General features: G+C 41.6%; 2 protein-coding genes and 2 long non-coding RNA genes across 8 annotated transcripts in view; 2 read left to right on the forward strand and 2 right to left on the reverse strand.

Annotated features, from left to right (window-relative positions):
• Nucleotides 1-849: 849 nt before the first annotated feature.
• On the forward strand, nucleotides 850-6036 carry vps25 (vacuolar protein sorting 25 homolog). Its single transcript, XM_037082144.1, has 6 exons — nucleotides 850-997; nucleotides 2890-3035; nucleotides 3409-3462; nucleotides 3545-3633; nucleotides 4387-4462; nucleotides 5192-6036. The coding sequence occupies exons 1-6, from the start codon at nucleotides 951-953 to the stop codon at nucleotides 5302-5304; spliced, it is 525 nt and encodes a 174-aa protein (XP_036938039.1). The 5' UTR covers nucleotides 850-950; the 3' UTR covers nucleotides 5305-6036.
• LOC119010185 lies at nucleotides 5778-7438 on the reverse strand. Its single transcript, XR_005071930.1, has 3 exons — nucleotides 7306-7438; nucleotides 6082-6543; nucleotides 5778-6001 (listed from the first exon to the last, which is right to left on the reverse strand). It is a non-coding gene; the product is annotated as an uncharacterized LOC119010185 (long non-coding RNA).
• wnk4a (WNK lysine deficient protein kinase 4a) overlaps nucleotides 6554-19930 on the forward strand; it is a 42365-nt gene continuing 28988 nt past the window's right edge. The window contains exons 1-2 of one of the 5 annotated variants that reach the window (XM_037082112.1): nucleotides 6554-7017; nucleotides 7260-7931. In XM_037082112.1, coding sequence (XP_036938007.1) covers nucleotides 6691-7017; nucleotides 7260-7931 — 999 coding nt within the window. In that variant the 5' untranslated portion in view covers nucleotides 6554-6690. Of the gene's footprint in view, nucleotides 7932-9492; nucleotides 9582-19930 lie in introns of all 5 variants that reach the window. The other 4 variants (XM_037082110.1, XM_037082111.1, XM_037082114.1 and 1 more) reach the window with 4 other exon arrangements.
• LOC119010184 lies at nucleotides 7658-8614 on the reverse strand. The gene is made up of 2 exons (XR_005071929.1): nucleotides 8027-8614; nucleotides 7658-7832 (listed from the first exon to the last, which is right to left on the reverse strand). It is a non-coding gene; the product is annotated as an uncharacterized LOC119010184 (long non-coding RNA).

Below are 19930 nucleotides of genomic sequence, written 5' to 3' on the forward strand. Positions count from 1 at the left end.
GAGATACTTTAACCTAGTATAGACAGTTTGACAGTATTATTGAGTTTTATTGCTACTTTGTACTTCCTTAAAAATTTTTTTAAAGCTTTGTCTGATTTTTTTGTCCATTTTTAAACCCTGGTACTCAGTGACAAACTAAGACTTTACGCTTAGTACTCACGACAAGTATAAGTACCTCGAAAAGCATAGTGCTTACTTGAGTAAACATAGTTAACTTCCACTGTTGGTAATATAAATAATTTATAGAAATACCTCAATGTTTTCAGTGTAAAGTTTTATGATTCATCCAAGTTGTATAATTTATACATTTGACTTTGAATTTTATCTATTTATTGACTACATAAATATTTTTAAATCTACTCAAGTTGAATATAAGTACCGCGAAGAGAACAGTACTTAGTAAAGAAAAAATAGTTGGTTAGAATAGAATAGAAAAAAATTATAATAGTAATGTACAATGAAACAATAAAACTTCCTCCGTTGGTACTCAAAATAATTTAAAGAAATGTATCACATTCTTCAATCCAATCCAACTTTATTTGTTAAGCACTTTAAAACAACCAGAATTTACCAAAGTGCTGTACAGGAGAATAAAGACATCACAAATTAGAAAAAAAAACAGCAACAAAAAAAAAAAAACATATAAGACATCACAGCTCACATAAGGTGCAAAAAACAATGATACATGATGGTTGATGATGATAATGATACGTTTCATAATTTATACATTTAACTTAATTTACCAATATATATATATTCTTACAATTAATTTCCTTCTAATTATTATTATTATCAACATCATGTTTTTATATATATATTTGTTCTGTAATAAGTGTTTTTGTCTTGTAAGGTGTGTTTTGTAAGGATAAATTTGAGTTGCTCGTCGGAACTATTTGAGAGGCTGGACGCGCTTCCGGAAGCTGTCAGCTGTGAATACCGCATCCACTGCAATGAGTTTTGAGTGGCCCTGGCAATATAACTTCCCACCGTTTTTTACGTGAGTCAACTCTTTTTCAGCCGTATGGAAAGGACAGTTTTAAACCCTTCATTAACGCTGTTTATTACCTTTTGTTATTTATGTCTTAGTGAGTCGGACGCGTTGATTAACGAGTTACCTTCACGTTAGGCGGCTAACTGGCTAAAGAAAACGGATTGCTAAGGAAGTGGATTTACACACCTACAGGCTGGCGAAAGTTCATATAACAGCTCCAGCTGTTTTTATTCAGCGACTCATAAAGACTCGACTACATTCTAATGTTCTTAAACATCAACATGAGGTTACTTTGTTATTGTTGTGTGTGAGTTTTTACGGGTTTAGCTGTTAGCTCTAGCTAGCTGTTTTGATAGCCAGCAACTTAAGCTGTGAGCGACCGAAAACACTGAAATAAAACTTTTGTTACAGCAGCTTATTTGACCGAACAATGTTGGAGTTGCAGCTATATCTTTTATCACGGTCACAAGTTATATTTTAATAGTTGTTTTGTAACCCGCCACAGTCAGATTTGATCAGAAAATTACAGAATTGTGACTCCTGAGTATCTGGACCACAGTTTTTAATATTATTATATTTAATATCCTGGTTATCCTGGTTATAACAGTTCATAAGAGGTCTGTAAAGGGCTCACATCTCACCTGTCAGCATGTGTCCAGTATATCAGTCTTCATATGTTTGGAACACAGATTTATTGTGACCTCGGTGCTGAAAGTCCTGTAATAAAAGAACATATCTACCAAGCGGAACGTAATTGTTTTACTGTGTATGCACACAAAGTCTGAACTGTTTTGTGTTGTAAATGCATGTTCACAGATACAGTTAGTGTGCAACACAGAGACAGTTGATAATGATTAATTTCCCAGACGTTGCAGTGAATAAGCTGCTGGCTAGTGTTACAAATCTCTGCTTATGTATGACTTTAATCAGCTGTGGCCCCTTTTCTTCAGAAATGTTGATTCATTCTGTGTAATTATCACAAGATAAATTAACAGAACTCTAACAGATCATACTTGAGTTGCCTGAATGCTTCCTGACTTTAAGAAACATGCTCTGTACTGTCTGTACATCTGATGCTGCGATGTTTTTCATGGTCCTCTTAGTAAACTTAGAAATTAAAACTTATGTATGTGATTATTGAACATCTCATTCTGAAACAAAGGATATTAATCTTCTGCTTTAACAATCACAAAAATAAATTTTTTAAAAATATATAACCTGGCTGCAGGGATTTGTTCCCATTCAGCTACAGCAGCATTAACGAGGTCCACCACTGTTGTTGAGTTAAGAGGTCTCACGGTTATCATTCCAGCTCATCCCCAAAGGTGCTGGATGGGATTAAGGTCAAAGTCTTCTACACAATACTGGGACGTTGCTCTGTGCACGGGGGACTTTGTCATGTTGAAACTGTTGACACAAAACTGGAAGCACACTATTGTCAGAAGTATCGCTGTGTGCTGTACAGTTAACAGTTCCCTAGAAAAGAAATACTGATAGATGTGCCCACAATATGTCTATTACAAATTAATGTACTACAAGAATAGCAGCATATTATAGAATTAATTTGTCTTTGTATAACATCATATCAGCTGAGCCAGTTATCCCAGTAATTGTAGCTGCTTGGTTTGGCCTGGTTTTATTCTGCCATAAAAAAGAATGCACAGGGAAAACACTTGTACAAACATATTCACCAATCGCAAACACATGTAGACACACGAAGGAAACCAGAAGCAAACAACACCAGCACAAGACACCAGAATGCCTGAATAAATGTCATTTTACGCGCACTAAATGACTAAATGGATTTAATCTTGTCTGGTGTTTGCAGTGCTGTAGGTTCGCTGTTTGTCTTGTGCTGAGCGTGCTTTCACACCTCTGGCTCGTCTCTCTGTGGACAGGCTACAGCCCAATGTTGATACGAGACAGAAACAGCTGGCGGCGTGGTGTTCGCTGGCTCTGTCTTACTGCCGACATCACAAGCTCTACACCCTGGACGTCATGGAGGCCCAGGAAAGCCCCGTGTTCAACAACAAGAAGATAGAACGTATCCTAACAGCCCACCTGTGGTCCAGTTGAGGCCAGCAGATATATATATTACACAGCTCGACCCCAGATGCTCACATGAATGGTTTACTCTAAAACCAGAGTTTCAGATTCATATTGACTCTCGTGTTTGCGTAGATTGTTTGATTTGGATCACTAGTCAAGGGTTCAAAGCTGCCTTCTTCATGAGGACTTAAAATTACACTGTAGACACATGACATTAATGTTGACCTCTATGGAGCTCCAGTGCTGAATAGGCTGCAATTAAAGCTTAATTTAAATATCGATATATATTTTCAACTAGCATGAGACGTTGATTGCACTCCTCTATATTTGCCCTGTTTTATTTTTCTGTGGTCCTTAACTAAATTCAGGAAAACTGTCAATGGAAGCGATTCAAGTTGTTTTTGAGGAACTGAGGAAAAAAGGTAAATGTTGTTCTATTGTCTCACCGTGAATTTATTTCCACAGTGATAAATATTTAATCATTTGTGCGTTGTCTGACTTCAGGGAACCTGGAGTGGTTGGACAAAAACAAGTCTCGGTGTTTAGTCATGTGGAGACGACCGGAGGAGTGGGGCAAGTTAATATACCAGTGGGTGAGTCATCAAACCGAAGACACGTCCTGTACTGTCTGTGAAATGTTTGAACACATGTGGGGCCGAGGAAGTATAAATGGAAGGAAAATGTTCTCTAAAGCAATAAATAAGGGGTGAAAGCAGTGTAATTTGCTGCTGTCGGAGCATGCGGTTCAGCATTATGGAATTTTATACATTTTCCACAGCTAGATTTCTCCTGGAGAACACCAGATTCTTGCCAATATATAGTAACCTCTAACCCACAAAGACTTAACCGAGGGAAAGTATCGCTTAGACAAAATGATTCCCGTCAAAGTTAAATTAAAACAGAAACAAACACAAAGTCGTCTCCTTGTGTCGACATAAATCTTGTTTCCACTCCAGGACATTTGACTGTTTGTCAGGAAAAGCTGTGTTGTTTGACTGTAGAGCCTTTTTCCTCCCACCAGCACTCTGAGACACACACAAAACATCAGGAAGCAGCGTATTGTATAACTGCTATAGTCAAAATATGTGAGTAATGCATCTAAAATAAGCTGCTGGAGAACTCTGACTACTGACCTGCTGTGTATAGTCACTGACTTTACATGTACTAGTGCACCAGATTGAACGAGACATTTTAAGAGATTTACACTTTCAGAGGAGTGAATGTTATTGGAGAAGTGTTGATGTTTGATATGTATCACCAGTTCTGTGCTCTCAAACAACTTTTTTTAACACTATACATCTAAACTTAATAAAGGAGAACAAAAGCTGTGTCTCTTAACATTTTAGGTTTCCAAAAACGGGATGGTCAACTCTGTGTTTACACTTTACGAGCTGTCCAACAGTGATGATACGGAAGGTGAAGGTACGGTACCTTTTTTAAAAATGTCTTAAGATTGATGAGCAGCGACAGTTTTCAGGCTGATGGATTAACACTTAAACTTAGCTTGTGCAAAATATAAATCTGTGGTTATTGGCTATTATTTCTTCCTCTTTCCATCTAAAGTTAATAAACTGACTAACTAACTTTTTATAATGTTTATACCTATACTTCCTTGCTTTTACAATAACCCTCATTTTGTTCATTTATATCACAATTTAGCATTATTATTATTATTATCATATTCTCTTTTACTTTACTGACATTTATTTCATAGTTAGTCATTTTTATTGCATGTATTTATATTTTATCATTTTAACTATTCATTTTATTGCATGTGGTTTTCATTAGTCTCTAAATACATTTTTGTTTTCACGTTTTTTCACTTGTAGAGGACTTTTTTAAATCGCAGTTTGATTTGTTTGAAAGGTGCTGAGAAATTGAGTGATGTTTTTTTTCTACAGCCACCTGGTGAGAAATTAACTCATGACCTCGAGGTTGAGAGCCAACGTTTTAAGTCACTTCTAGACAGATAAAATAAAAATATTAATGTTATATCTTTTAGTCGCCTCATTTTTCAGTTGTAGCTCTGAAATTTTTTCAGTCTTGAGCTTCTCATGTGAAGCACCGTGTAACTTTGTTTTGAAAGATGCTGTATGAGTAGCAAATGTTTAATTTTGTACCTTCTGACGTGAGAAACATCTTTCTCTGCAGAGTTCCACGGTTTAGAAGAGTGGATGCTGCTGCGCTCGTTGCAGACGTTACAGACAGACGGTAAAGCCGAGATCATCACCATGGAGGACGGAAAGGGGGTCAAATTCTTCTGAAGCGGTGCTGGAATCACACACACTCTGTCTGGGAGCCGTCATACTGTACCTTAACGACAAATTTTAATAATTAGCCCTTTGAGGCTACACACGGTGCACCTCAATGCTCAGCCCAGAGGATGATGGTCCTGCGGTTGTTGTTGCCTTTTGTTATTGGAGGAATACTATGTCTAAGTGTTTTCAGGGGGGGAAGTATTTTAGGTGACGCTTTGTTTAAAGCTGTCACTCTCTTTGGGGGGTAACATCTGTTGCCAATTTAAACATGCAATGAGTCTTATCAGGGTTATCGTGTCTGAATATTCTTGGGGAAAGTCTCTCCCCACCAGCTGTAACTGTACTCTGTCTTTACTGTAAATAGGTTTATCCAGATTTCCCCTCTTGATAAATTTCATGGGGTATAATTAGCTCCGGACCATCGTGCCCGGCTGTTGTTCCTCCCTTTCAACCAGGCGTCCCAAAGAAATCCCAGAACACAACACCAGGGGGACTTTTATTTTTACTTTGAGAACAAATGCTTCCAGAAGAGGATCACCACAGAGGACTCGGACCGCCAATCCTGGCTCGACTCGGCTGAGCGTAATAAAAATAGTGGACTTCATGTACAGATCGCTGTCATCCTCTTATTGTGCAGTAGCTACTGTGACACTCCTGTTATCCTCTCTCTTTCTGTGTATATCCAACCTCTTTTTTTCATATCCTGTAGAAAAAAATAAAGAGAAATTTGCTAAACTGTTTTGTTTTTGTTTCTTTCACACCCTTGAATTGTCTGTATGATACCATTATCAGCGCCCCTGCAGTGTGCAGACGTGCAGAGTGGCACGATGGTGATGGAGATGTTGTGCTCCACTTTCTGCCTGCAGCTGTACTGGATGCGCCGCTCGCATCATGTGCTACAACTCCAGGGAATCCAGTGTGTTGTGTTGTGATAACACCCAGAGTGTGCACATGTGGGACAGGTGGGGCCCAGTGTGGCCTTGGCTGATAAAGGTGTGCTGTTTCTTGAAGCCTCTGCGGTTTGGCTCCCTCTTGAGGTCAGACCCACGACATTAACCCCCCGTGGGCCGCTTATCTCTTTCATTCAGGTCGATCAGATGACGACAGACTTGAACGAGAGAGCTGTAGTGAAATTCAGTGAAACTGGAGATTTTGTAGAATACGAGACATCTTGTTCCGCTGCTGCTCTTCTTTTACGCACAGTCCATGAGCTCACCAGATGGCCTACATCTGGCTCCTGTCCATCTAATCAACACAACCAAACAAATTAAATTTATAGATCTAATCTGAAAGCATATTTTTGCAAACTAACAACTGCATCTTACAGATACACCACAAACTCTTTCTGGGCACCGGTTACACATGGAACAATCTACATAATCTACGTAATGAATGCAAGAACATTCTAATGAAGTGTTGAGGTTTTTCAGAGTATTCGTTTGCAAACACCCCTCCTGTAACACTGTAATTACTCCCCCTCTGGAGAGGAGCCCTATTAGCGCGTCACAGTGCGGCGAGGGGAGGAGTTGGCGGCGCGCACTCGGGAGCGCACGGGACGCACAGCCCTCCGGAGCCGTGTTGATATATCCTTTCAGCGGAGGTTATGGCAGAGGACTTTGTAAAGAGAAGAGAAGCGGACAGCGCTCGTTATTTCATGGGAACCATGCGTCAGTTTGCGCTCGTGTGCGCGATGCTTTTCTGAATCGTTTTTACGCACGAGTAAGTAAACTCATCCTCACTTTCCTGTCTCTTTTTACATACTTTAAATATATTATTACGCGTGGCTGTAGCTGCAGGTTAGACTTTTAAAGACAGGCATGTTTGATCTCGTCTTGTTAGTCGTGTAACAGGTCTGTTGTTTGGTTTGTCAGTCTTTTGTTTAAAGCCACTGACATCATGGAAAAGTAACTCTGGACTGGAAGTAACGGTAACTCTTTGTCCTGGTGCCATTTCTCATTTAGGCTCTAAATCAGGAAGGTGCTGAACCTGCTACCATGTCACACGCACAGGTTGAGATACCAGGACGCGGTTTCCCTGGCCTCTCTTTGGATATGAACGACGACTGCTTGTCCCGGGTCCCGTCCGTGCTGAGGGCGCATGGGTTGGGCGCACGGAGGAACTCTTACGGGCTGCAGAAAATAAGCATGGACATCGACTCGCCTCTGTACAGCGGCGCCCTCTCCAAAGCCTTGTCCTGGTCGGCTGAGAATATCCTCACCCTGCCCGAATCCAGAGCAGAGGATGAGAAAACCGACGACTCTCCGCCGTCCCCGTCTCCAGTTTCCAGCCCGGGCACCAGCTCCAACACGCCCCCGAGCAGCCGGGAGCCCGGCGCCGGCTCCGGCTCCCACAGCGGGACCTGGGAGCCCGTCCAGAGATCAAGCCCCCAGGACGCCAGCTCCGAGTCTGACAATGAACTCCAGCACAAACAGCACAAGGTCTTGTCCCGCATCACGTTTGATACTCAGTGGGAGCAGGAGGAGAAAGAGGACGTGGAGACCAAGGCGGTGGCGACCTCACCCGATGGAAGATACCTGAAATTCAACATAGAGATCGGGAGGGGATCTTTCAAGACGGTCTATAAAGGCCTGGACACGGAGACGACAGTGGAGGTGGCGTGGTGTGAGCTGCAGGTAAGATGTCTTCTTCCGTTAAAACCAAGAAATGTAACTTCTGGTAGAAAGATAGTTGATTGTTGAATCTCATCCCAAGTTCCTCAAATATTTACCTTCCTGTTTGGTGTCTGACCTGAGCTGGAAGTGTCGCTTTAAAGGTGCAATATGTGAGAAATAACTAATAATCAAAACAAATGTGGGGCAGCATATCACCATAGCAACTGCTAACGGTGCCTTTAGCTTGCTAGCTTAGTTAGCTATGCGGCTAGCAGTACAGACAGGGAGTTAGGAGCGCTTCAGTTCTAGAATGGCCGTTGCTAGATAGTTAGCATGCTAACGTCAGTTGATAATCTCAGCATAACAATAAAAAGACGTCATGATGTCAGAACTGACGTTTCTTAATGTTCTGTTGACACTTTTACTTCATATAGTTTAGTTAAGTTGTATATTGCACCTTTAAAGACGCAACCTGTAAAAGTTTTCGTTAAAGACCTAAACCCGCGCACCAAACAGCTAACTGCGTGACTAGCTGAGCTAGCTAGCAAACGGTGCTAGCAGGTCAACATGCTAACTTTAAAAGACCTCGTAGCATCAAAACCATCTTTCTACATGTTTTTTTAATAACTCTAGTCGATATATTTTTCATTGTTTTCATTTAAACGTCTTACTAACTGCACAAAAAAGAGGCAACATGTACAAATTCTGGCTAAAAAAAGTACTGAAATTATCATCAGAATCTTTTGGCAGTGTGATCTACATATTGTGTATTGTTACTGCACAACTTCCGACCTAACTAGCTATCAGTAGCTACAGTTAGCAGCAGTTAACAGCTCTTCCAGTGAAACGCTGGCCCGTATTTGTTTTACTTTGTTTGTGTGTGGCGGACCCTGCCACCTTCAAACCCTGTTCTGGCAACCTGATTTTCCTCTGCAAGCAGCTTGTTTATTCAGTTTGTATTATGACCTCAGTGATAATTTAGATATTAAAATTCTGAGTTTGAATTTCTTCTCCAAAACTACACAGTGACCCTTTAAACTTACAACATGAACAACACCTTCTAACACCTGTCTCTGTTCAGCAACAAACCCAGATCAGGTACATAAGATGAAACTTTCCCCTGCTCTCCTGCCCTACTCCGCTCTAATCCCCCCGCTCTTCAGGTCACAAGAGTCAACGCGAAGCAGCTAATCTACTGAATATTATTCCTCGTTGACCTTGAGTCTGGCTGTGTCAGGCCCCCGCTCATGGTAACCCAGGTCATCCTGTCAGCAGTCAGCTCCAACTGAACCACTCTGCCTGCTATGATCCCCTCTAATCTCTGTTTTCATTATCAAGGCGAGCTCTCCGAACGTCTCACGTGCAAACTGAGAACAAGAGACGAGATCGAGATCGTATATTCAGCTCTGATGATCTAGGTTAGGAATTCGGGAGAGTGATAATAGCTCTGCTTGTTCTTTGGGAATGTTCCCAGGGATTTATGCTCATGTGAAGCATGTAGATGTCAGAGAAAAAAACAGTTTCTGTCTCTCCTGTCTGATGAAAACATACAGAGGTGTCATTTTTTTTTTTTATGATGCAGCGATTGGCACGCAGACACCAAACAGCCTGGGTAACAGCTGCCTCATCTCCTGGTTTGATAGCACAGTGGAGGATTTAAAGATTTAAGCTGTAAGTCCTCCCTTAACATTTGCTCTTATGTGTGACGTGCATCAAGGTCAGTGTCCGGCAGCCATATAAGCCTTCTCAGGTGTGAAGTTGGGCCCTCATACGCTGCTATCGAACTCACACTGGACTACATAAACACTTTTATTTTGATCAGTTTTATTTGAAAGATATTGGAAGTTGTTTTAAGACATCTCTGCACATGAAAGCACCTTCACAAGCTGACTTAAACGATGCACAGAGGTAGGCTTTGTCTTGCATTTAAGCCTTCCAGGAGGCACCGGCGCACAAAGTCAGGGATTATATGGGGTGAAGTGAATCTGCCCTCGAGGCTCAAGCTCCAGCAGCAGCAGCAGCAGCAGCAGGTCGGGACTTCAAGAGCCTCAAGAGCCCACCTGTCAGCTTACACAACAGGTGTCTGTTTGGGGGAGGCAGGAAGTGAGAGACACTCCCAGGCTCTGAGAGGCACAGATGTCCTCCATACCTGCACTGATTTGGATGTTTCATAGCCTCGGGTCAAAAACAACCAGGGGGTCCATCGTTGACTTTCAAAGCATACTGCCGATTTTTAACTTCAGTGGAAATGTGTTGTGTCTCTCTCAGAAACACGCATGCCATTCCATCTCTTTACTTGAGTAATGAGCCTGGTTAAGCTCCTTAATCGCTCCTAATAAGCTTAAAGGTGGCCATTGTTGATATGGTTACTGTTGTGATATGTTAACCTCAAAGACACAGAGTCAGCCGCAGTCACCCTATTTCTTAACTTGAACCACCAACCCCGTCCATGTGTCCTTGATGGCTTAAATGAACACAAAAGCTGGCTGTTGGTGGCTAAACACAATCACCCCTGTAATGTTGACAGAGCAGCAGCCGAAGGTGCGTCATTACAAGTTGGGTAGAAATGCCATAAGCTCTTTTAACTATGTCGCACAGAGCCTGAGCTGCCGTCTGCACACAGTTCAGTCTGTGAAGGAGGTGTTGGAGAACATCTTCTTTACTTTGATTCCCATTTAATCAGATCATCGTTTGATTTCGTCATGATTTTTTACGGTGACGCTCTCCTGTCCTGTGTGCGCTTCACTGTCAGTGTCACTGTCTGGTCGGTGTCCACGGGAACTTTTTGAGCGAGCACACGAAAAAGTAAACAATCCATTTAGATTCTTCCATGACACGCAACACCGACGCTCTCCCGGGACAGTTTAAAATAGTACGACAGGGCTGACGTCGCTGCTCAAACTCTGCCTACACTTATTTTAAGACCGTAACACAGTAGAGAGGTAGAGTTTGTATTCGTTATGTTGGAAGGAATGAGAGATATTTATATAACGGCTGATTTTCCCAGGTTTTATGGAGGGCAAACATTTACACAGGGACTAACTAGAACCATTAGATCTGCCATTTACTACGTTTTTATAGTCTCCACAGTGATATTTACATATTTTCACACCTCCACTGTGTCCATTTGTCGGATGTTTGTTTGGTTGGTTTGTCAGCATGTTTACACAAAAAAACTGCCAAATGTATTTCCACAAAACTTGGATGGAGGATAAACCCCACTAGATTTTGTTGCGGAACCAGGAATATTTTCTCACCTTTCTTAACCATTGTGAGACAGGATGTAATTGTTCTCCACATCGTGGTTTCACATGGAATAACGAATGGATCATGATGAGATAGTCATTAATAATCATGATTTTCTGTGCAACACTGCTTACAACCATCTTATTATTTTCATCCTCGTTTTGAAACAGTTTTCCAATTAAAACAACAACATCTAGGTCAGTTTTTCAACTTTAAAACCTCAAAATTGGTATCTGCCTCAAATCCAGCATTGGTAGGTTGCAATAGATTAATCTAGACATTTCAATCAATGGTAACAAGCCAAATATCGGATAATCTCAACCATTGAAGGCCTCTGTGTCCCTTTGTGTCTGATCTACACATAAATACAAACACTTCTTTAATTGTAGCTCTAACAAATTTAAAGAAAACTGTGTTAGTGGACATGCACTGTAACACAGTGTTATGCGCCGCAACACTTTTATCACTTGTATAACATGTATTTGTAATATTGATTTATTCACTTTCCATCGTTATTGTTTCTGTTTCTGTTTTTCCTTTGGTTGTGTAAAGACAGACTCTGGTGATCAAATAGTTAAAACACTCCAGACCTTTATGTCTGTACCAACGTCTGTAAATTGGATAAGATTGATCCCACGCCAGGGACACTCCCTTTGCTACAACAGTAAAGCAGTGCAGAGGGAAAAAGAGGTCTGAGTGATAGATAAGTGTGAAACTAGATTTAAGCAAAAATAAAATTAAAGAGAATGGACACAGAATACACTGTTCAAATAGCAGAGATGGATAATTGAATAAGTGTAATATAAAAGTGAAATAAAATGGCAATTCAGTCTGATTAGCTGTCTAATTTAATCATACATTCAACGGTACTTAGGATATTAGTGTGCAGTGGGTGATAAAGACATGTGGCTGCAAGTTTAGAGCGGTTTCAAGTAGAAGGAGGACAAAAAAAACGTCCCAGGTGGCAGTTACATAGCAACCCTTCACCCCCACAGGCTCACAGGTGACTCAGGTGCCATATAGGCAACATAAACTGGGCTTTGAAGGAAATGTGGAGGTGATAAAAAATGGATGAGCCACTGCATCGTCCCCTCCCACTTCCATTCATCCACAGCTCACAGCCTCCTGCGTTTGTTACCATTACAGCTGCTCGCACAAAACTGCATCAGATGTGACTGTTGATCATCCGCTGTTGTGTTGATTCATGCAACAGCACAGTGAGGCACCAAATAACTGATAGGGATGAGCGCACCGAGGCACATATCCTCTCTGGTGAGCCACTTTTAAATGGGAATTGGTTGCACAATAAGGGCAGCTCCTCCAGCCTGCAGCACTTTTACACTCTCATGGTTCAGTTTTTCAAAATACTGCAGCAGCACCCACAACCAATTAGCCAATTCCTCGGATGCTTAAATACAGATGTAGAGACAGATATCTGCTGATGATGACATACCAGGTTGTGAAGTTAGTGAGCTTGTGTGGTCGATGTAGATGATAAAAACATTTTTGTGGTGACTCTCTACTAACGACGTCTTCTTCTCTGCCAAGTGCAGGGTTTTGTTTATGAGATGTTCATCGGTGCTGCTCGGTATAAATCGATAGTTTTGGTGCAAATGAGACTGAAAAATCAACTCGAGCATAAATCCAGTTATAATGTTCATCTTCATTCAAACTGTGAATCAGTCAAACAATAAACAGTCAATCAATCAAAGTCTCAACTAACAGGTTAATCTACTTTACAATAACAAGAACAGTTTCAGGTCGACTCTGTATGTTTAAAGTCATCAGTGTTAAGAAAAGTTACCTGAGGACAAAAGGAAGGAGGAGGAGGAGGAGGAGGAGGTGTGTGTGTGTTGGTGGAAGATTGACGTCACGCCTGCTGTAGTAAGAGTTGGAACCATTACTGTCTTGAAAGTGGGCTCAGTGGACAGAAAGAGCAGGAAGCCGTAGTGTTTACGTTTCAGCTAAGCGCTTTATAGCTCATATAATAGCAGCAGATTAATTTAAAGCTGTAAACCCTTATTAACGCCTCGCTACTCTGGGTCTGCACAGTTTGCCTTCTGACTTATGAGGTTGAACAAAGCATCAACCTTCTTTGGCACCTAACCTGCCTTTCTGTTGCCCTTCTCCACCGCCTGCCTGGGCCTCATGCGGCACAAGCCCGGCTGTGTAACCTTTATCTGAATGTGGCTTGTGTTCAGTGACATAACACAAGCTGTAGGCTCCTATCAGCTCCACTGTAGCCAACATCAACACTGTCTTTCCTCGCAGGGCCCTCGGTGCAGCGAGATCCAGCTTATCAGGCCCTGCCAATGTTCTTTGAGGAGAAAATGAAGGAGGCCCACAATGATAGCCTACATTTCCACATGGCAGCGCGTCACTTTGACGTGAGGCCTGTTTGTTTGTTTGTGTTGGCTCTGCGCAGTCCTGAGAGGAAGGCCGTTCTGTGTCACCTATAAAACTTACATGCTGTACTGAATGTGCACCCGTTTGGTGATTGCCCTGCAAGATACAGCCTGTCTGTATCACACAGTTTGCACCGAAACTAGATAACCGTGTCTCATTGGCTGCTGGTGATAATATGTTAGTGTCTTATTTAGGGTGGATACTGTACGTACGAGCTGGGTGCAGCACGGTGGCTCTGTGCTCTGCCTGGGGCTGTTTGGTGTGTTTGTTTGTCTCTATTGGAAACTGAATTGCTCGTAGGTGTGAAAATGAGAGTGAAAATGTTTTTTGTGTCCTTTTCCTTCGGTAGACTGGTGTCTGTTCCCTGACTCTCAGCTCATTCAGGCTGGGGGAGGCTGCAGCTCTGTTCACTGACCTTTTGAAAGGGTGGATGTGGTGGTGGAGCCTGACCCACAGTTGATGCTGATATCTCGCATTTATCTATCAATCTGACAGTTGTGACACCAGTGCACTGAAACCATAAACTATACAGGGTATAGTTGGGCTCAGAATAGCTCGAGTAAGCTTCCTTGACTCTATGTTAATAGGAAGCTCAACATGATATCTTAGATAAGCTGGTATTACTCTGACTGCCAGGCATGCAAACACAATAATCTCAGAGTTTGTTTTTCCTCAACAAACTCGCAGAACAATTCTCTGAATTCGTGGAAGAGGAGGTATCGAGACATTTACACAAACATATTGCCTATATTTCAAACGATAAATCTGATTACTTTGGCCTGTCAGCAGTACAGAGCTTCACAACTGGAGTTAAATGTGACTGTGCCAGCCAAAGACTGGGAACAGAAAATGGAAAAAAGACATTAGAGAGTGGTTTGATCTGCCAGATGTAATGAGTGAGCAATTGTCTTTTTACGTGCACAAGTGTGCTGCTGGCAGAAGCTCCGTCCCAGTTGAGTCATCACTTTTACTGGGATCCTGCTGTAGATCGGGGAGATTTCAGGGAGCGATCCAGGTCTCTGTTTTTTTCCAAGTTTTCCAGCTTGCAGTAATATTATTCTGGTGGCCCACATTTTACACAATCATTAACTCTGCCTCGTGTTTGTCAGGTGGAGATCAGTGGAAAGCTTTGGAGCTTTTTTAGAATAACATCAGTATCAATTTCAGCAGAAGAATCGTTTTACATCAGCTCTCTATCATATCTTTTTTTGAAAGCTTATCGAAAACTGCTCTTTCCTAACATAGTAAAGGCCTCAGTGCAATAACAGCCATCTTGCGGGTTAATTGCATGACACACTGGGTGAGATGAGACTAAAAAAAGCTTGGTCGCAAAATTATCTGTGTCAGATAGAGCAGCAGTAGCTACAGGAACGTTTAGTCTGTGTTCTGCACTATATGATATATTAACTAACATTTAGATTTCACCACATTTCTCTCATGACAGTCCAATATCATACAGAGCCTTAACAAGAAGACAAGTTGTTCACCTCTCTCCGTTGTGTTTACAGTTTTGACAGCGTGTTCCTTGAGGAGTAAAACACGTGGTCGCCCCGCAGTTTGTGCCCTGGAGAGTCCTGCTTCCTAAACAAACCCAAGGCCTCAAGTTTTAATAGCTGTTGGAGCTCTGAGGCCTTAGTTGGTAAAGGAAAAGAGTGCTCCACGAGGTAACCTCTGGTCATTTCTGAACTGACCATGTGTGTCGGAGCGTGCAGGATGGAGGTGTCAGGAGTGTTAATGTGCTCTAAGTTGCCATGTGAGCCCTGGAATGAATCGGCCATTGATTTACAGTAACGGGTTTACCCGTTTGGGGTCCGGCACCTCACAATACACATCAACAAACACTGCAATGTGTTTTCTCAGTCAACAGTGTTGCTCTCAGATTTGACCCGTCATATCTTAGTTCACATTTGTCCTCCTAAAGTAAGAGCTCACATTCATGCACCTAAAATTTTTGTCATTTTCTTTCTGGATGGACTTGAGCAACCAGGTGACAGTTCATAAATCTTTCAGGTTGTTGCCTTCCTGTGTGAAGGGCACCACATGCATGCCATCACTTTGTAAACTATATCCGGTCCTGGTTGCCAGAGGCACCTGATAGCACATTCTTGTTTGTCGGTGTAACACTATGCGGCTGCACCCCTCCTGCAGCCAGAGCTGAAGTGGAGCACAAATAAACTACTCACCAAACATCCACATTAGACGAGGAGCACATGATCCATTTCTGTTATAGATAGATATTTCATTCTCAGCGTTTCCCGACAACATCTGTACAAAACAAGCCTTTTTTCGGTCATGAATTGAATAAAAGAATGTTACAATTCTTTCCAGAAATGTTGAAGTTCAACTGATATTCAAGGATTTTTTATTGGCTTTATAAAAAGCTTCATAAAAAAACAATACAGCCCTGAGGTGAGAACACCTTTCTCTGCTTGCTGGCCTTTACTGAGCCCGGGATGGAAAACAACTTCAAAAGGCTTTGCTCTGATGCTCTGCTGGTCAGATCTCAGTCAAATGCGAGTTCCCAACTAAGCTCAGGGTGTTTGCCGGCTCAGAGAACCAGATGTGTGGATCTCACTGCATAAGGACAGTTCAAACAGTGACAGCTTTATTGTCAGCCGTAGAAAAACATGCTTGTCTTGAACAGCGACTCCCGACCTGAGGTGACGGTACACTAGATTATTAGGAGGCTGCGAGATAATTATCAACTTAGGAAATCAAAATAAACAATGTGCTATTTGCAAATGTCTATTTCAAATATTATTATGATAAAAAGACAAACTAGATTTTGCTTGCATCAATGATTGATCAATAGATCATTAGTAACTCTTCATTAACACACAATAAAGCCATTAGTCACACGTAAAAACCCTTTTCAAACTCATAACAATGTTTCATCCACTGGATAATGGACAGTTATACTTCTTCAGGCCTTTTAGAAAACTGTTGAACTTGAACAAAACATTGGGAACCATCAACTTAGACATTCTTGTGCTTTTATTCTTCGACTTCTGTTTGGCAAAACCCACCTGTGTAACGCCCAAGAACAAACCATAAAAACAAGTGTGTGCAATTACTCCTCCGCCCAGGTCTTTCTTGGCGCCGAAGATCTGACGAATCCGCCCAGGAGGGACATACCTTTTAAAACTTGTCAGATATTTATTGTCATGAACTTGTTGAGTCCTGTTGTTCTGTAACCTAGATGATTCGTAAACATTTTAAAATGATTAATGGTTGGGATATTGCTGTTATCAGATCGGGAGTTTGCATCTGATGACGTCAATGATGGAGATGAGATTTGAGTTCAGTGAGACGATGTTGGAGTATAAGAACATTTTATGCTTCATGCTGAGATCACAAGAACTGATACATGTTCTTTTCAGCACAATGTGTTTTGATGGTAAAATTATAGTTGCAGTTTCATGCTTTCATGGTTTTGAAAGGTTATGCATCAGTTTATTTTACAACTCTACGGCTGTATGAAATCCTTTTCGTATTTTAGATTGAGGTTTTATTGTATTTAGTCCCTATAACATTTTTTGTGAGCTGTTAATGTCTGTCAGTTGCTTTTGAATTTAAAACATCTCTCATGCAGGTGTTAAGACCCTGAAGGAGTCTTAATTTACGAACGTTTCAATGCTGCTTTACCTCACTTTACTCACATTATTCATAGAGAAAAGTCCCCCTTTTTTCAGGTGAGCAGCCACAGTTACAAAACGGTGACATTTTAAATTGTTGATGTGTGGTTTAGTGGTTAATAGTGACATCAGTTAATTGCTATATCACTGTTTATGACCACAGAACGGCTCTGTCTTCGGTCAGTTACGTGATACAAAGTCAGACAATCGAAGGAAAATCTTATTTTCGATCCCCAAAAACTCCAAAACAACAAGTTCCAACAAAAACAATGACGTTAATTCATGTTCAATAAAATATTTACAGGTTAATGTTTATGATTTTTTTCAGTTTCAGTAGCTGTAACTGATCAGAAAACCTCTCTGTTGTAAAGATTACTGTTTCCTGGCTGGTTCACGCAGTATAATCAGGTTTAAGAGCACTCAGCTTCGCCCTGGCCCTTTATAGCAGCAGACGACGTAACTGTGGCGGAACATGACAGGCTGTTATGTCCGCTGTGCCAGTGCACCCGGCCGGCATACAGGCTTGAATAATGGCCCTCAGTGTGCAGATGGGTGAAAAACAGCTAAGTATGTTGTTTATTTATGGAGGAATCTCATGTGACACATTACTTGTTTATTGAATTCACACATCACTGCTTCATTAAGTACGAATTTCACATAAGTTGAGTGTACATTAAGTTACTAACAAGACTGTAGGAATGTGTTTTAGCTCCACATTTAGCTTCAGAAACTTGATTTTAGTGCTTCAGATTGTTAAACAGCTTAATTTGTCCCCTTCATCACCTGATTGAAACTTTGATCTCCATTTTTCATGACCAGTTTTGATCGGATGACCCATAACTCAGCTGTCTCCCTTTGCTAGCTACGCTTCTCCAATCATGATGTTGACCCGACTGCTCCGCTGTTTTTTTCTGAAGACAAAACTCGTACAGGCTGTATCCTCCCGGGCGTCTTGTGATCTCTATGTGGTTCGCTGTGTTTGTTCCATTCACACTTCAGATGCCATTACAATGAGAGAGAGAACTGCCTGTACACTCCTTCCAACGCTTCCTGTCCTCACAGAGTTATTTGATCAGATTGCTGCAAGAATGTCGTCTCGTCTCCAATTTGACTTTGACCTGAGACGGGTCAGAGGTCGACTGTGAAGTCTTCACAGGTCAAACTGGTCTTCACACACACCATCCATGTATGAGATTTGAAGTCGCAAAGGGTGAATTGTTCATGATTGACAGATACGCCTGGGTAATACCCTAGATGTCTAAAATATTGATGTTTATTTGCACTTTATAATTGAAGCATTTAACGGACACCTATATGTAATTTCCATAATCACAAGGTGGCATGTATAGACGTGAAGATATGAGCTGGATAGTGTGCAAAGATAAAAGTATCAGTTTTTGTAATTGCGTAATGCAAATCTTAGTTTGAAAGGAAAGAGGATTATTTGAAGAGAGAGGCCCGAAAGTACTGAAAGGAAAGCGCAGCGCAGTTTATAGAGGCATGTAAAGTGAGGTTTTACTGAGTCACTCAAAGCAAACACCAGGCAGGTTAAGAGATGTTAAGAATAACAAGGCAAACAAAGGTACAAGATCTTGCAGCTGTCAAACAGTTCACAAAGAAGTCGAACAAGGTGATGCAATACTTTCTGAGAGGACTCGTACAGTTCACTTATTTGTGCAGATGTTTATGAGCTAGAAGGAAATTTCAGCCACCTAATGAAGAAGCATTTAACTGCAGCGGGTGGACAAATATTTGTAGAGGGACCGAGCAGCAGGGTGACCTAAAGATCTGCTGGTCGCAGCTAATAGAAATACATTTAACTCCCAAATATCAATATCAGCCGAAGAAAATCTAGTCAAGCTATCAGGTATATTCACATCTAGAGAAAACATCTAAACCAAATGGAAAACAACTTTCTTGAGAGGCCACTTTTCACCATTGAGATACATGGCAGATAGTGTAATCCCGCTTCTCTGTCTTTTTTACTGGTGCAGGTAATTAGCCGGGCGCCACAAGTCAGGTCAGACTGTGAGTGTGCGAGCAGCATTGAGAGGCTGGTCTGAGTCCTCAATCCAAATGAGATTAATGGCTAACCTCCCACTGCCCGCTCCATTTACAGAACATGTCAGGTTTTCTTTGGACGCAGCACACTGCCACCTCAGTTCTCACCTGCAAACATCTAAATGCAGCACTGTGCCAGTGTGAGTGCCTACGTGCGTGTTTACACAGAGTGTATGTCAGTCACGGCGGGTATGTCAGTCGTACAGGCGTGAGGTCACAGCGTTTTTTTTTTGTTTTTTTTTCTCGCTTTGCCTTTGACCTCAATCCCAGAGCTTGGCGAGCCGTTCGTCACCACCTCTGAAGCCGTGCAGGTTCTCTCCTGTCTCCTCTGTCGTCTCTGTGATCTCTGGTCTTTATCTGCAGGACTGCTCGCTGTCAGCATCTGGAGCGCAGGAGTTATGGCCTGTTAGCAGCACTTCCAATAATAAGTTAATGACGGGAAGAACATGGAAAGCTTATATTTAAGGCCCTAAAAGGGTTCAGACAGAGGTCAAGGTAGATGGGAGGAGTCTGTCAGTTGATTTTGATTATCTGTGGTATGAGATTAAAAGTTACGACCTGTTTCTTTTTATGATTGACCCCGTTCTGTCCAACAATCAATAGTTATTATTATAGTTAATAGAAAATAGTTATTATGCCTTTCACAATTTTTATAAAGATCCATGTTGATGT

This window comes from Acanthopagrus latus, chromosome 20 (assembly GCF_904848185.1).
Source record: "Acanthopagrus latus isolate v.2019 chromosome 20, fAcaLat1.1, whole genome shotgun sequence".
Taxonomy (NCBI): domain Eukaryota; kingdom Metazoa; phylum Chordata; class Actinopteri; order Spariformes; family Sparidae; genus Acanthopagrus; species Acanthopagrus latus.